The 17740-nt window shown below is 42.2% G+C and overlaps 2 protein-coding genes across 4 annotated transcripts in view; one reads left to right on the forward strand and one right to left on the reverse strand.

The window, feature by feature from the left end:
• Positions 1–1477: 1477 nt before the first annotated feature.
• Positions 1478–11365, reverse strand: LOC110980155 (pancreatic lipase-related protein 2-like). The gene is made up of 10 exons (XM_087143796.1): positions 11209–11365; positions 9475–9659; positions 8719–8983; positions 8118–8222; positions 7285–7401; positions 6147–6266; positions 5297–5542; positions 4129–4249; positions 3085–3282; positions 1478–1826 (listed from the first exon to the last, which is right to left on the reverse strand). The coding sequence occupies exons 1-10, from the start codon at positions 11267–11269 to the stop codon at positions 1745–1747; spliced, it is 1500 nt and encodes a 499-aa protein (XP_086999922.1). The 5' UTR covers positions 11270–11365; the 3' UTR covers positions 1478–1744.
• Positions 11366–12201: 836 nt separating this feature from the next.
• LOC110980158 (interleukin-6 receptor subunit beta-like) overlaps positions 12202–17740 on the forward strand; it is a 50060-nt gene continuing 44521 nt past the window's right edge. The window contains exon 1 of one of the 3 annotated variants that reach the window (XM_087143795.1): positions 12202–12708. The gene's annotated coding sequence lies outside the window, so the exon portion shown is untranslated. Of the gene's footprint in view, positions 12709–17467; positions 17604–17740 lie in introns of those variants that run through there. The other 2 variants (XM_087143793.1, XM_087143794.1) reach the window with 2 other exon arrangements.

Here is a 17740-nt window from a genome sequence, read left to right on the forward strand (position 1 = left end):
AACCCTTTTCGCATTTGTTTCACAAGGTTCCCGTAATATTGTCAGACTGTATATTGACCTGGTGAGAAAAAGCAACATTGCTATGTGTAATCATAATGAAAATTTGATATCCGTTATCTGAGTGATTGCATGCAATCGGGTTATCTCCTAAAACTAACTTCGAAAGCACTTCCAGAAAGTAGATTATCTTTATAGGTTTCGTTCCACAGGTGCAGGGATACCCACGGACGCGGGAAAAGTAGAACGCCATCCTGGAATAATAGATTTCAACATGTTCGGTGAAAAATGACACCAGACCTTGGTTTCACGGGTTTGGGCCTAATGGAAAGCTCTCTTTGTAGTGAAAGGCATTCGTGTGCGCTGTAATGATAATTATTGCCCCCACTGCATGTCAAGTACTTTGTGGGTCGATTAAGAGAAAAAAGAAAGCCGTAGAAGAGTTAATGGTATTCAGTGACGAGCATCTGCTGCAGCCAGGTTTAAGGGGACATTCACCAAATTTGGACTCAGAAGACAAACCCTGTATTCCGTTTTATCACTGTCCACACCGGATTTTATGAATATCCGTTGGGTTTTTTTTCTGAATTGCTCAACGATCAACACATGTTGCAAACCATTTTACCCCGCTCAGAAACTGGAGAAGGACTCAAACACCTAGTAATAGTCCGCCTGAGTCAGTGTTTCAACTCTGACGAAACCCAGAGAGTGCCCCCTCTAGAAACTTAGCGCCCCCAAAGTGCACCCCAGTTTCGCCACTGCACTTTCGCACAAGCACCGGTGCCTTTTCCTCAAAAAGCTACCTACATGGTGGGGGGGATTTGGAGCCCTTTCTGAAAGGTGACCGAAAGAATTCTTAACCGTCAAATCCTTGTCCCTCAGTTTTCTTTCAATATTTGTTCACTCCGTGAGAAATTCTGCAAATTATCTCGGATATTAAAGGACCACATGGGGCCTGAGTATTCTGTGAACATTTGCCAGTCACAGCGTGTTCAAAATGTTTCACAATAATACTTTTGAAGTCGTGGCTGTTCGAGACTATTTTGTACTCGATCGCTAGTGTTTATTTACTTGCATTTGGAAATCTGTCCTCCACACTTCAGTGTTAGAAACCTCTACTGGCAACATCGCTTGTTATGATGATCTACGAATGTGTTACTGTTCTACATAGAGGTTATGAGCTGCTGGTGTCTCAGGGGATGTTTTTTGTTACGTTAATATCGTTACAGTAAATGCACTAAACGTTTACCAGAGTGTCTGTCACAGAAGAGAAAAGCTATACCCTTTAATGTATGTCATACGCATAAGGTTTTATGCATGTGTGATGGACATACACTAAATTATAAAGACTATCCCTTCATTCACGGCTAGCAAGCACTCCTTGTCAATTTGAATTGACATAATATGGAGGGGAGGATGGGATTGAGACCTCCTGGATTTCGACATCAATACAAAAAAGCAGACAAAACGAAAGATCATGGTTATATTGCTGTGTTTTATTGACAGAAGTAAAGCTCGTCTGAATCAATCGGTATGTCATGCATAACTTCCCTAAGACACGGCTTTATTGTACAAGCCAACAGTCACGCGATTGTAATAGAACTGATTTAAACTTTGATTTTCTTTATTTCATCGAATTTTTGCCCCCTCGTAGAAATATTTCTCTTCTTAATTAAACAAGCCGTGACGCTCCAGTCATCAGGTTGGTCGCGCGGCCGCTCCTGTCATGCTCTAGTGACGACGCCGATCAGTCACACTTGGTCACGGGAAAGAAAGCCGCTACATCTCTGTTGGCCTTGATTGGATCCTTTGCGCCGCACATGATATAACTGTGGATTGGCCGAACCAATGAAAAGAAGGTTGTTCGTAACCAGCTGTAAATGTTAGCACGCATGAAACTGGCAAGGAGTTTAGGCGGTGCTATTCACGTGGAGCAATATTCGTGCAGCCACCTGTTAAGGGCAGCACGCTGGTAAGTTAATAATTTGCTTTGAAAAAACAGGTAACAACCATACAACAATCACACAATGCGTATATCTTGTAACTGGTCCCCACTCGCTCAACAGTTAGCACATAAATTTCCTCGGCAAGTGTTTCTGGCAAGCATGATAACTGTAATGAGATTTGGCCCTGTTTGAATGTAGGCCTAAGACCGGCTGTAATAAAAAAAAACACCACGAAAAGTGTCCTCTTTTCAACGCCAAGTTACAAATACCACTGGTTGACAATATTAATGTTTTAAATGGACAACATTTGTTCATACCATTTTTTTCTAGACACATTGGTACCAGGACATGGTAGCAGTGTCAGAAATTGGCAACCGGCGATACAGCTACCAGAATTTTAGGACACGAGTCCACCTTTTAACGAACTCAGACTCGAACAAGAAGGACTCACTCTCGGAAGTGGTGGATCTAACAACGCTAACGGCCACGCCTTTACGCCATCCTAACACTCATCTGTCATTGTAAGCGGTGGCCTACCTAGAATTTGTCATCGAGGTCCTCCAACCAGAATTCAACCCCCCCTAAGAAAACCTATGATCCGCCAGCCCCACCCCCGGTTGCGCTACAGTGAACTTGGATGTACGGCTGTATCAGAGCTAGTGGTTCTAGATGTAGGTCTAGGCTATACTGTGTCTGGGTTTTTCATAGAAAGAGAAACAAAACAAGGGGCCCAACTCCCCCTCCCCGATTTTTTTATTCACATTTCTGTATTTTTTATTAATTTTTTTAATGTAATTTTGATGTAATTGTATTTTGGTGTGCCCTGGTACCTTGTAATTATCAGGTTTACTTTTTTCCCCTAATTTTTACTTCTTAATGTTTGTCGTGCTCCTTTTATGTTTTTTTCTTGTTGCTGTAAATTTGAAGTAATTGTATTTTTGATGTTCTTTCAATTTAAAGTTGCAGGAATTTTGAGGGCCCCAAAATAGTATGTCCAATTTTTTTAAAAATGGTGTCAAAATGACCGCAAAGAGTTGTAGGTATAGCTTAATTAATGGGTTACCCACTTTAAAGATAGTTCTTTAAAGATGGTTAAATAAATAAATAAATAAATAAATGCGTCAACAACTGTGACACATACCTCGTTAAGTCATTAGCTGAATACACCTCAATCTTGTGCACGTAGAAGTCCGGCTTGGTGAACACGTCCCATTCCCACGGCTTGTACCAAGCGGCGTCGTACTCCCACTCGAAATACAGGCCGGACAGCGTGCCCATTGGCGACCCGGCCACCGCCGTGAACCGGTAGTCCTGACCGGGATGAAACTCCTGCGCGTCCCTGTCAGACGAGGCAACACCGTGTTGACAGAAAAAAAACGTTATATTTCCTTCCTGAGTACAGAGGTTAAAAGTGGAATTATTATAATTTTTATCGTTGTTTGATGACAGGATTACCCTGAATAATATTGAGTTCATACAAAAAATAGGGTATATGTTGGAGAGATCTAAACCAAAAAAAAAATATCCTGACTGTAATTTAAGGCCGTGTCCGAAACAGGCTTAGGCTGTGTCCGAAACGGGCTTCCCGAGCTATGGCTAGGTCTATTATCTGCGCGTCTCCACGCTTTTCCAATGGAGTGAAGACCAAGACCTAGCTCGAGGCAAGAGATTCGGATGCAGCTACGGTGGTGTCTAGTATCTGCGCGTCTCCACTTATTTCTAATGGATTGAAGACCTAGACCTGGCTCCAGACAATAGATTCGGATACAGCCTAATTCTGTCATCTAATTCGGTTGAACAGTATTTTCCTCTCCCGTATATGTAGGCAGAGGTGTGACATGGTGACCTGTACATGTATGGCGCGTATATGACGCCCATTTTGTCTCCAAAAAGATGCTTTGCTGTGCGTGGGGTTAAAATATTACCAATCAAGAATGTAAATTATCAGAGATGTAAACTACTTTTCTCCGTTCTTCGGGGTGAGATGACAATCCACAGAGAAAGGTGATCAATTTATTGTTTCGTGCCTACTGTCACACTAATGGGGTTTTGGAACCAAAATGGCTTATGAAATTAAGTTGTCGAAAATCTCCCTAATGTAGCTCTAGCCACCAAGAGGCAGCTTTCTCAGGGGAAAACCATGGCTGTGACAATAAAAATCCTTCCAATTTGTTAATGCACTCACGCAGTCAGCTGCAGTCTCTCCACGTTCCCCTCGGTGTTCATGAGGGTAATAAACAGTCTCCCTCTCCCTTCCGCAGATCTCCATGGATCATCGAAGTGAATGTCGAACCGGTAATGAAAACCTGGTAATGCGAAATTTTAAACGTGGGAGTGGCGTTGATGGATAGCATGTCCTCCATTCAGCACATAAATACTGAATAGTTGGCCGATGATGGCATGCTCTTATTCCATGAGGCGAAGCTGAGTTGAAAGATGGAACATTTCACCTGTCATCCACCGAACGGAATTATTCTGACTATGAATCTGAATCTGTTTTGCACAGCGCCAGAATAAATCGGGGGGGGGGAAGCCCGAATAAAAACCTTAAGGTCGGGAGGTTCTTCATTCACTTAAAAAAGTATAACTGCTGTCTCTCAGTCTATCATCATAGCACCACCAATACTGTGGCTGGAGTTGGCGTGGATGTGGGTAAACCGAATTTCGATCGAATGGATCGTTCCGATTTTGGTGTTGCTCCTACGTGCGCCGTCTTGAGATGATTAATAAAATAACACATGATGGACCATTTTTTCACCCTGCCACCTCAAAATTATGCAACTGGACCCCCCCCCAAAAAAAAACAAGTTTCATGTGCGAAAAATGAACTAGCATAGGTTCAAAGGATTACGCAGAAGCGAATAATCCAATTTGTTTTGCATATTTGCTGGGATGCAATCTTCAGGGCTCGTGTACGTGAGGTGAAAGCACCTGGAAAGTATTGTGCGTCAACCGGAAAAGGAGTAGTGACAGTCATGGAAGCTTAATGTTCAGCGCTGGAATGTTAAAAGGGTTTTTAACAGGTGTTTAACTCTAAATTGTCTTCTGAATGGCATGCAGGATAGTGTATATCACCATTACTCTCCATTTCCAAAGAGGAATAATTCATCCTCTTTGACTGATGTTAATAAGGAGGAAAATCGAATTCGAATGAAATTAATCACTCAAATAGATCGGGGTTTCGTGCCAGTTTCTACGAGGAGTGGTTCTTTTTTCGATATTTCGGTCTAAATTCAAAGCTGGTTTCAATCCAAATCATCCAGTCCCTTTTTTCAAAAGAAAAGGAAAAAGAGATCTCCAAAAAAAGGTAAAACAACAAAAGAAAAACAACGCATTTGCGACTGGAAACATACCGCAGAACGGTTCTTCCCCGATGGTTTTCTGGTAATAAACCAGGTTTTTCGAGCCGTCCGCGGGCTTGTAGAGGTCAGCATGGAACCCCATCTCTGCTATCCGTTGGGTGAGCACGCAGGGCCCCTCGAGGAAGTCCGCTACGTACTCGCCCTCGCAGTAGAACGCCTCGTGGCAGCGGGTCCCGACAGAATCGGTGAAGAGCTTATTGACTCGATTATGGTCGCAGGTTACAAACTGGACGCCCCCTGGCGGGAGTAAGCGCAAAATTTACGTCAGCAGGGACACAATCTATATGTTCATGTTACTTTGGATAATAAAGAGATCGCAAGTGAAGTTCCCCCCGCCTCAAACCAAGTAAAGTTGGAGGTGCAAAAATCATGCCATTTACTTGGAATAACCCAACGATCACGAACACCAGCAACTACTCACATACAATGAGTCCCTTACGAAAAAAAAAAATGTGAAATGAGTGAAAGCAACTTTTACTTTACTTTTACTACAACTTTATACGAGCCCTCCCTTCCTTTACTGTCCTTTATTATAGCACCTCTTTTACAATGATTTTCCACTCTTTTGGAGTGATTTCCACTCTTTTAAGAGTGGTTTTCACTCCTCTGGAGTCAATTTATTGGGGAATTATTCTTTTTGAGAAAGAGTTGTTAGTCTTTGTTTTTAGAGATACTGAAAATACTGAAGCCGTATGATCACTTCAATATATCTTCCCAATATTCTTGAATAGCCAAACATCCAAATGCCAAAAGGAGTCCGGCAGTCGCACAGTGAAGTAAAAGAATCTCTACTTGGAGGAAACAGTCTCCTTCATTCCCCTGTCATACTGCAGTTCCATACCGTCAATGAACCCGCCCTCTGTGATGATATCCTGAGTCACTGACTGGTCACAGCCGGTTTGGTCATCTCCGCCGTTCACGTAGAAGTCCAAGTGCCCGGATGGTTGGTAGATGCCCATGCCTTGTCGTGATAAAGGAACGCATACTTAAATACACATTGGTTTATATGCGATGCACGGTTGCTAGAAATGTTCAACCATGGAGGTCTAAACATCTGAATCCATGGTTTAACTTAAAATAGTCGAGGTATAGCTCTCTATGTCCCCCTGTTTTTCTCATCACCAACAGCTCAGGGGATGATTGAAAGAATATTTCTGCATGTCTCTGTTAGAGCTTTAGCTTGAAATAAGCCAGTGACTTCAGGAGGCCATTCAACTAGGCATCAAGGGGCGTAAAAGAAACTTGAGGACCTGCTGTGTCCAGGGTCTACGAAATACTTGAGGGCCAGCGAATGCAAGGATGTGCCGTAAGACACACGAAGATTTCAAATATTCCGGTGTCTCCCTAGAATTTCGATTCCGGAATAGCGTTCAAAGCTATGTAACCAACCTGAAGTTGGAAGGAAAAATAGTCTGTTCTTTTTTATCAGTATGTGAAGTTGTGTTACTATTGCCACTAGGTCTGCAGGGAACAAGACAAATATGGCAGCATCGTGATACAGGTCAATAAGGCACTGCGAGAGGCCCGCCCGCCTGATGCTCCAAGCAGGACCGGATAAAATACTCCACAGGTATAGTGTTGCGCAGGCCCATCACTATAGGCCCTAGAAACTACCCCCCGTAGGCCATACTCTGCACCAGATTTCTTCACCGGTTTCGGTAGACCTGGTTATAGAACTGTGCGTATGTAGCAGCTCGTGTGAAGTTTTCCCAAAATCAACAATTCCGAAAACGACGCTGAAGGCTCTAACATCTTTTGTGACGTTCAGTTTGCGTGGGTCTGTGTTTCAAGGCACACAATGGAATTTTAAAAGGCCCTGAACTTTGCCGCAGGCTCCAGATTTCTTCCTACGTCCTGGGCACAGAGCTATTGAATAATCTGATCCTTACTGCAAGATATTTGTTAAACAAGAAAATGACAATTTAATATGAGCGACACATCTTCGACGTATCTTCGTCATAACTTTGTGTACGACCCACCGAGAGTCCAGATCGGGTTGACGTTGGTGTGGATGACATCGACAAAGACAGCGTCCGTCTCATCCAGGCGAACACGCGGGTCGGTGGCTTCGAAGTACGGTCCGGCTGGATCCAAACCTGACCGGGGGTGGTGGAGGAAAGGCAAGGCAAGATGCCATCATAAAATGTCAACGGGCTCAGGTGGCATGGTTTCGATCGATACACTGCAAATTTTTGGTACATATCTCGTTGGAGACAGACCAAACTGCCATTAGCTGGTTCTTGTAATTATGACCAGAACACGTGCGTCGGATGCACGCTCGGTGCTGGTTTCCGGTCCAGGCGACAATCAATCTGACTGGGGGATACTGTTCTCAAAGTAAAGTGTCATGCTCGGAAGGTTTTGAAGGCAGCTTGTCCGGGCCAAAAGTTTCAACTCGGATATTAAAAGTTTGAACATCAAACTTCAAATTAACGATGCCATCAACGATTCTATATCTTATACATCTTTCCTCTAATCTGGAGCCAAGGCCTACAGGATATCTATACAGGTTAATCTATACACATGCGTAATGATTCCTCATTACGTGTGATCAAGTATGGAATTTTCGTATTGACAAACTTTTAGCACATAGGCCCTAATATTTAATAAGAAGGCCTTAAAGTGATTTTCTTTGCGAGAACAGGATATCGCATTTCCATTTTAGGAGGAGCAATGGATATAAGAACACCAGCCTTGAAAAATGTAACGGCGTTGCAGACCCACAACTCGGTTTCCAGTTTCATTGGCAATGCGGTTTGTTTGTAGGATTAATCTCTAAAATGAAAGGAATTCAACTTTGGTTCTGACTTACCAGTGATGCGTCCAATATCTCCTTGTCTCTCCCCAGCGTAGCCCATGACGTGCCCACCCAGACTGTGCCCGACGAGATGAATCGATTGGCCCGTAATATTGTAAACTGCCTGGAATCGAACCAGGATTAAAGGAAACAATCTTACGCAGAGTCTCAGGTTGTCTTTATAGTATACCCTACAGGCCCAAGAACTGTATATTCGCTCAAGAGTACTTGGATGCGCTACAAGAGGCGACTTTTTTAAACTCATTAGAAAACTCTTAGGGGCTGATCCAGGATTTTTTGCCAGGGGAAGGTTTTTGAAATGTTTGCATGGGTGGAGGTACTGTGTTTTCCGTCCTTGATGAATTCATTTAATCTCTTTGTTTTTGTCCTCAACCAAGACCTTCAGAGTGTTTATGCTAATTAGGGGGGCTTGCAACCTCAAGACGTAGGCTGCTAAAACAAAAGCAAAACAAAAATTTGGTGATGAGCAGGAAATTCTTGCAGACGTGCGATTCGGGTCGAGACAGCTTCAACCTTCTCCTAGATTTGACCTGGCAAACATACTGACAAACAAGAAAACAAAGAAACAAACACACGTGGAGTTTCCCGTCTCAACTTGCCTTGATTCTGTCGATGAGCAGGGACAGCTCCGCCCCAACCACCCGCGTGTTGGCCGTGCTCTTGGAGTAGAGGGCCAGCGACCCCTCGTTCCAGTTCACCCGGATCACGTTGTAGTCCCCGTAGTTCAGCAGCGCCATGGCCATGTCCACCACCCACTGCTTGTCCCCATTCTCGGTGAAGCCATGGCAGATGATCTTGGTCTCCTTGGCGGGGTCGAAGAAGGAGTTCAACAGGGACGCACTGTCCGTGTTCAGCAGGACCTGTAAAGGAATTCGAGGTGAGTGTAATGTACAGTAGATCGGGGGCGGGGAGCAGTCACGGCCATCCATCCCCAAAGAAGTTTTTTTAATGTTTTGAATTCAATTGTAGAGGATCGCGTTTAGATGCGGTTCTTCTTTCATACACCCTGAGTTGGTGAAGCACCTCCAAATTTACCTCCATAATATCAGCGAGACGACAAGAAGAAATCTTTGGCCTTCCAAAAACTTTGTTTCTCTGGGAACCGTATTTTGGGGTCGGGGTCGACACTTGAGATCAGATTTTAAGAGGTAACTCATCATTCCATGACCAGTCCTTGGCTTGCAGAATCTTGCATCGGCTGAGAAAAACATCATCTCCATCTTTATTTAAAAGCACGACTACAGTTGATAAAATTGCATTTTTGAGATTAAGTGTAAAGTTGGAAGGAAAAGAGAAGAAGACTTCGTTTCGATTTCGACTGCAGAAGATTTCGAGTCCTAGGCCTGCGTACCTGCGCCAGCGAGGGATTCTTACGAGTGTTGAGATGGAACGTGGTAGCGATAGCCTCTGGGGACTCCGGCAGGACGCTGACAGCGCGGTACGGCGGGTCCAGGAACGGGTAGCCGGTGTTGAAGCACCCGAGATCCCCATAGCACACCTCGTCCTCAGTGGTGTCATCTTTGTCGAACAAACCACCTGAAACCAAACTATTGGACGTCTTAAAAACCAGACTGTAGCGCGATACATCTTCCAATCGGAATGATTTCAGCTTTAAAAATTTTCTGATCCAATTAACAAGACTGCGTGGTAAGGGCTTTATTTTTCCGCTCCATTATATAAAATTCTTGTCCCGTTTTGGTTACAGAAATGGGCATTGAAGAAACTAGTCCGACAACAGTCGAGTTTGGGAATATTTTGGTGCTGTCCTTATATCGCTTTACTATCAGACCTAATCAGACTCAACTTTTCCAGCAACTGCCTGTTAAAATTTTCTTAAAATAACAGAAACAAAATTAAGAAAAAAATGGTATGTGAAATGTTATTTGTGGATCTACGAAAAAGATTAAAGAAAGTAAAGGAAACAAACAGGAAAACGAATTCCTAAGAACAGTCGTTCTATAATCTTAGTGTGCCGACGAGGTTTGCTTTTTCATAGTCCGCTTTTTTCATGACGAACAAGCCTAATGCAATATAATAACCTTTTTGTATTTTTGTTGCTCATTCAATTCCCCTGGGCTGAACTGAAATGAATTTTCACGAGACACCAGATGGGGGAAAGATTACCTTCGATTTGTATGGAAATATCCCCCGAGCTGCCAACTACAACTAATGTCATCCAAACCGCAAGTCTCGCTATCCCCTAGGGCTGTTTTCTGTCATTTGGTAGACCATTCCCAAACCAATATTAACTAGGCAGCTGGGTGTTTCATAGTCAGCGGCGTATCCAGCTTTTGATATCGGAAGGGCACAATCAAAAGCGAATGCGGCTTTGGGCTTATTCAACATGATGCTGGTGGAGAAATGATTATTAAAAGCCTTACTCGCCGTCCCGACATCCTTGCTTTTATTTCATGTTTTTTTTCATAGGGTTTTGATGCTAACATTTGATAAATAAAATCATATTGGTTACTTTCTTAAGAATGAAATATTCCTTGTTTTAAAAAATCTGTTCGGGGGGAACTTCCCCACCCCGCTAGATACTCCACTTGTATATAGCGTCTATTATCCGACTGTTAACGCGACTGTTATTTTTGGAGCATTTTTCACATTTTAAGGATTCAAATCAAACTGAGTACTTGAAACTGTGTTTCAGCATAGGTTTCAACGTACCCTAGCAATCTGACAATTTTGAATGCGTGGGCAAAGCCAGGAAACGCTGGGAAACACCCCCACCTACTATAAACGTCTGCTTTGTACATGTACGCCTTCTTTATGGGTCTGCTGTACAACGGCGTGTCCAGCGGGGGGCGGGACAACTTGCCCCCTACCGACTTTTTTTTATAAAGAATACTTCATAGGTGAGTAGGAAAGAAAGTAATCAGTATATTAATTTTTCAAATATTATAGCACCAAAACCCGAAGAAAGCATCCTCAAGAAAAAAAAGCAAGGATGTCGGGACCGTGGGTAAATCTTTTGATTTCTGCCCCAACATCATGTTGAATGAGCCCGAAGCCGCATTCGCTTTTGTATCCCCCACCACACCAAAAGCTAGATATGCCGCTGGTGCGGTTAATGATACTTTACCGTGGACGACTCCAGCCAACACCACAAGAATCAGGACGCGTACCACTTCCCAAAGTTTCATGTCGAAGCTGTCTGTTCTTCAGCCCCGTGTCGAAATGATAGTCGAGCAAAATCCGCAAATTATAAGAGACAACCCTGACCACCGCAAGCTTTTTAAAACCCCTGGTGTCCTTAGAATAGAGTGACAAAAAAGCATCCTAATCCAGCATTACGCGTGATATCACAAACGATTAGGATGTTTAAAAAGGGAATCCTATTATATGCAAATCCAGGATGAACCAAAAGATTATTGTTCTTATTATTTTTACCACAATGTAAAATTAATAGGTAAAGTGCAGTTGTTCCGTTCATGTGTTCGTTTGCAGGAGGCCGCAAGGGTAACTTAATAGATTCCGCGCTGAAAATCGAAAATGCCACTGTGATCGAAACGGTTCCAATGGAAGACAATTGAGACACCTCCTCTGGAAAGATGAGGGCGCTGTTACTTTACGGGCTCCAGGCCGGATACCAGGTATTCTGAACCCATCAATAATGATAAAATCCAGAGTCACTGAGTCATCTCACTGAGTTGTGTTGTTCTGTTTTTACTCAAGAAACCCCCCCCCCCCAAATGGCTGGAGGCTACCACAAGAAGGTGAAATTCAGAGGAGGACCTAAATGTCGTTTATTTCGTTTGGGCAATAAATGTCTCCCAAAGAATGACAATATGAATCAGCTGAATTGGTAAATATGCATGTATTTTATGGCCTCTGTGAGGGTTTAGGCCATTTTGGGTCGGAAAGCGTAGGAGAAAGACCCAAAGAATTAAATCACCCTTTTTCTCATTAATAAAAGATTCCTCTCAATTACAAAATTAATGCCGTGAACGTGATTTCGACAAGTAAACGTTGGCTTTGATAGCGCCCTCTGCTGAGTCTTGCCTATAATTTTTTGTTGTGCTGAGTTTAGCAGGTGGCCCACTTAATGGTATGCGCAGAGTCCAGTCCGATCCCGGTCACGTTTCTAGACTCACAAAAGTTCATCTTCACCTATCCTTTAATCATGACTGAGAGCGCTTTGTAAGTTGTAACTTTGTATCTGTTTCATGTTCGGAATGTTAAATTAAGACATGACAACGATAACTTCTAGGCCCTATTTCGTTTCAAAGATCGAGCGAATTCAGGTTGAATACTGATTTCGTTTGTTTTAGTATTAAATTAGAAATATAAGCCTTGAGGGACTTGCTTGGCGAGTTTATGCAGTTACTCACAAGCACTGCGGAATGCCTGTACATTGTGTTGCAATCATGCATACCCGATCGGCATCGTGATAGTGTACATGTACAGTACATGTCCAAGGTATATAAGTACATGTACACGGATGGACGGAACTCGGGGTGAAAATGGTGCCGAATTGGACGCCAGTTCTCGGCGATCGTGACTTCAAGTCGAAGCTGCAATTTGGCTCGAACGAAGAATCAGGATCCATCTTAATCCGAGTCAACTCCTTTGAACTTGACTGGTAAGTTTGTTGGTAGAAAATCCTTTTTGAGTGTCACGAGTTGGAGAGGCATGTTGCCGACCCACGACGTTGCTTGTTGATCGATGTTTATCTACACGCAGCATAGGCCGTGAAGCAGTTGTGTGTGGTCGATCCTAACTGACCTTCGTTTGACCCAGCAGTGGTCACGTACGGTATACAGTGGACGATGGTCAGTCTTGGCCGAACGGGCACGGTGCATTATGTATAGCCAGTATAATACGAACTATGCATATGATAGTTATAATTTTTGATGATTCAGAGTGTGTTCTTGTGGCGTTTAACCTGCTGACAAAATTGACACAGCTTGGAAAGAATTCCACGGTAGGATGCCGCTAAATTTAACCTTCCTCTATGTGTGCACAAACCTTATGAGACTGGGCCGAAAAATTCAAAGTGTTTTCTGAGTGAATTCCTCAATATTCTCACAGTCACAGCTAAATGATTTGTAGGACATTCTATCTAGTACTTTGAGATAAGTCACTGCAGGAAAAAACATTGCTTGCGTCTGTATAAGTCTTTCCAATGGGTCTAACATTACAGAAGTTCGAGTTTTACAGCTTTCACGACATTGTCTTGGCCTGTCATGCCATATAATGGTCATGCTGGCATTGCGGTCACATTATTTGCGTGCACATTATAGTACTTAACGGTACATGTAGTTTTACCAATAAAGACTTGCAGGTACACACATGTATGTCCATACAATTATCAAATTGTATTGCCAGTCCTTCATTTGAAGGGAACGCATTTGCGCAGGTGCTCCTACTGTGCTCCTCAACACTCCTAAAGGAGCATAAAAAATCATGCCCTTAAAGAAATGTAAGGCAGGGCACTTTACAAATAACAAACGATATGAAAAACACAGTGGAAAGCATCACCAAAAAAGGACCGTGATTCGTTTGTAACTTAGGATTTGACGTTCATTCCGCCGCGACTGTCATACGTAGGCCTATAATTATTGTACGAATATCGCGAGCGCGTCCTGCTTTAGCTTTCAGACCGGCCAGCCAGCCCTGCACGCAGGTGTAGCATGCACACTGCACTGGTACATACAGTATGCTTGCACATGTGCACAATATGTATGTCGCACGCAGTTTCGCTGTACATGTTACAACCTGTTATGTGTTTTTATTGGTCAATATTGGTTTTCAATACCAAGAGAGCCAATCAGTATCAATCTTCTTTATGGGGCGCTTAAGCAGAAAGTGCTGTGTGCCGTGAGCTTTTGGTCATCGTGAAAACGTTGCTCCGTGCATGCATTCATGTACAGCGTGTGCGCTCATTGAATTCGCGCAGGAAACCCCCTCCCCCAGCGTGTCAGACCATTGTCATACGTAAACACTGTCAACATGTTTGCATGTGCCTGCACGAGTGTTGGTTTGACGTTTTCCTATTTTGATTGAGGTGGGTTAGTTACCGTCTGCATCAACTGAACAAAGTTGAAGTGCAGTTTAAACTTTTAAATCCCCTTCAGGTTGGTTTGTATTTTTTTTTTTGGAAAGAAATGCTTAAATCAGGATGAAAAAGGTTCACTTCCACTTTTATTTAAATTAAAGGGACACGTACATGACGGACAACAGGGTTGAATTGTAGGTTGAAACTCACATGAAACGTTAGTTAGGCCTAAATAGTGTATGTATAATTCACAAGTATAAAAATTCTGGTTCAAATTAGAGAAACAAGCACTGAAATGATGTATCGTAAACCGGTTTCTGAGCTAAAACTAAATTAATTTTAAAAATTGCCCCAAGAACATTATAAATCATCAGAGAAAGTGGAAACAATGATCCCCCAGGTAAAAACAATCGGTTGACCTCGTTTTCTACTTCTTTTAATTGGTTCATTTTAAGGAGAGCAATTTGCTCTCCTTAGAGATTTGGGGAGAGCGATTTATGGCTCGCCTGGATTTTCTTAAAATGAAGGACTGTATTACCCCTTTTTCCTTCCCGCATTGCCTTTCTACCATTGTCCAAATCACCCATGGGGTATTAACGATAAGGCTATACTGTAGGCCGTATCCCTTGAAGATTTTTTTTAAATATTTAAAAACTACTTTTTAGGGAAATGTAGCCCCTACTGGTCTGGTTTCTGTTTCCAGTGCTGCAGGGTGGTGCATCAGAAGTAATACGGTAGCAACCAGTCTAAATTGTAACCAGGATCAACAAGTTTGCCCTATGGTACATGTACATGAAACCATTCCCTGATACATTTTCCTTGATAGTGTCGGAATTTTCCCTTATTTTTGGATATTTTTTGATTGATTGATTATTTTTGTGGCTATGGTAACTCCATTGCATGTTAAGCTGGTTATAAAAAGTGAGAGTATGTTAAACTGTACACATGTATTGATACATGTACAGTTGGATATTGTGGTTCATATGGACCAATTATGAATTTTATTTTTACATTCACAATAAGTGACTACGCTGTTTTTTGTCCTCAAAGTTGCTACCATTGTTACATGTACATGTTCAGATCTTGCCTCCCATTCACCGCTTATGTTACATGTACTGATATGTCCAAAATTCATGAGCATTGCACCCGACTTCAAATTAGAAAGAATCTCATACAGATGCCACTAATATTTCATAGAGTTACCTATTAGCCATTTGAAAGCAATAACATGACTTAAAAAGCCAAATTTAGCAGGGAAAATATTGATGTGTACAAAACTAAATTTTTTACACCAGTCTCATAGGGTTTGTGCACAAAATGCCACGTGGCCTCAGTACTTGTACACTGTATAGGGAATGCTTTCCTTAACATTTGTCACAGCTTTCATCAGAGTAGGCCTATATGCTGCTAGAATTACATATAGATTTAATGGCAAGGACGTGATTTGTGTGTGGAAATGAAGATTGACCGATAATGAAATCCTATCTTCAGTCCTTGTCGTTGGTTGTTTTGACGGAGGGCATGCAAAACACATACATGTACATGTATGCAGATGTATACTGGGATGTCTCTGCTAGTGGAATAAGGTATTGTATGTTGATAAATTTTTGATCTGTATACTATCCACGTACATTGCATTTGATTGAAGTATGCTTGAAGGTAGTTTAAGGCTTGGACGCAGATGTAAAACCCTGGAATTTTCAAACTCAGAGGACATTTCCTGTGTCAATATTTAAACTGAATTTTCCCCAAGAATATTTCAGAGTTACACCTTAAATTTCACAGTAGGGTAGGTAAAAAAATAAAAAGAAGCATTTGTCACTTTTCTGTGTGGAGACCTCTATCCACTCATGATTTAATATGTTCTGTAATTCTGTCCATTAATGTGTGGGTAAAAATTGAAGATTTGACATACATGCATGAATTACACTTGCATAAGAGCTTTTTTGGCCAAATAGGTCATCTGAACTTCCCTTGCGGAGGCCAGTTAATTCAATTGTTATTCATCGCAAGTGCCACACCAAACATGGTTTGACTGAAATCGTGACTTCGTGTAGCACTTTCCACTATAAGAATTATTAAGTAATAAAATTTGTCTAAAATAATGAAATTGCATTTACACACGTACAGTACATGCACCAGTACATATTGCAAGTTACATGTACATGTACCTGTAACAAGTGCTGTACGTTGCGACCAAAACAGTCGCATTTGGGCCTAAAAAATTATCATATGCGGCCAAATGATTTTTGCCCGTCAGTCACCCACCTTGTCAGTCATACGTCACGAACGATCATTGCCCGGGTTTCTGCTTCATGTACATGTACGTGCACCGAGCGATGTGTGTTGGTGATTCTGAGAGAATGGAGAAATGATACTGAAACAAAGTTACAGTAAATGTGAAGTGTTCCGTAGATTGGTTTTGCCTTCCGTATTCCAAGACATATGGATAGCCTACTGCTTTACAGAAGCAGTCACAAATTCATTGGATGATTTACATCTGGTTTCTGGAAGGGCCTTCATGCTATTTTTTTTTTTAAGTGCTGTAAAAAATAGCAAAAGATCAGATGTGGTCAGAAGAATGTTCGCATTAGTTGCATAGTTCCAAACCTCGTCACTTTCTCCTCAATTCTAGACCAAGTACTGATATGTATTTGGGTTGATCATAGAGGCTTTGCACAGTAGCCATCATGCAGGGCAGTTCTTTGTTCCACAGGGAAACTTCTTTTGTGCATACCCTGTGGAACAAAAGCACTGCCCTGCAAAATGGCAGCCCTTCAAACCCTCTATTGATTTTATGGCCACACTGTTCTTGTTGATCAGGCAACAGAGGAAAGCTACAAGTGAAACTCTGTAAACTAAACGTCATACCGGTAATTTGTTTTATAATAATAATAACAATAGGATTTTATGTAGTGCTTTCAACTAAAATCAATGAGCTTTCCTTTATTATTACCCCTGCTCACTGGGCCCATGAAACATTCCAAATAAATTATTGCATGCCTCTTCAATTATTAGAGTCTGTGACAGTTTGTAGAAATAGACGCCTGCCTCAAGTTACAGAACATTAAGAGTGATGCTCTTGATGTACTGGTTCCTATAATGAAGGCTACCGGTACATGTACTTCAATGTGAATATTACACGTGTAAACGTACGACCACCACATTCAGGTTAAGACTACATGTACATGATACCGTGCATGTAATACACTGCCCATGTGTACACCATGCTGTTCAAAAGGCCTGAATACAGTCTACAGTGTTCAGGCACAATGGAGTGCAGCCCCCCACCCCATTGTTATGATAACCAAACCAAGCCCGCCCTACTCAATATTTGCATTTAACTAAACAAGCCCTTTTGAAACTGGCCAGCCATGCAGGACAGTGCTTTTGGCAGCATGGGGCAGGATGTGCTATTGTTGGTCAGTTGTTGGCAGGATTTGGGCCTTCAATTGCAGGCAGCAACTGGTCCTCCTGAGGTCTGTATTGATTTTTTTTTCTTTTCCTCTTACACCAGAGTTCCCACAAGGGGCTTAAATTTACATGTGGTTGATCTCGGTGTATTGCCAGGTATGTAGGGATTGTGCCGTTCTTAATTTAGAAGGTACGCTGTAAA

The sequence above is a fragment of the Acanthaster planci genome, linkage group LG12 (genome assembly GCF_054643075.1).
Source record: "Acanthaster planci isolate LZ-2023a linkage group LG12, COTS_SCS, whole genome shotgun sequence".
Classification (NCBI taxonomy): Eukaryota; Metazoa; Echinodermata; class Asteroidea; order Valvatida; family Acanthasteridae; genus Acanthaster; species Acanthaster planci.

Coding starts and splice junctions, on each gene's coding strand:
- LOC110980155 (XM_087143796.1), bottom strand. CDS start 11,269: ATGAAACTTTGGGAAGTGGTACGCGTCCTGATTCTTGTGGTGTTGGCT. Junction 6,267..7,284: donor CAACCCGATCTGGACTCTCG/GTGGGTCGTACA, acceptor TATCACGACAAG/GCATGGGCATCTACCAACCA. Junction 5,543..6,146: donor AGAGGGCGGGTTCATTGACG/GTATGGAACTGC, acceptor TACTCCCGCCAG/GGGGCGTCCAGTTTGTAACC.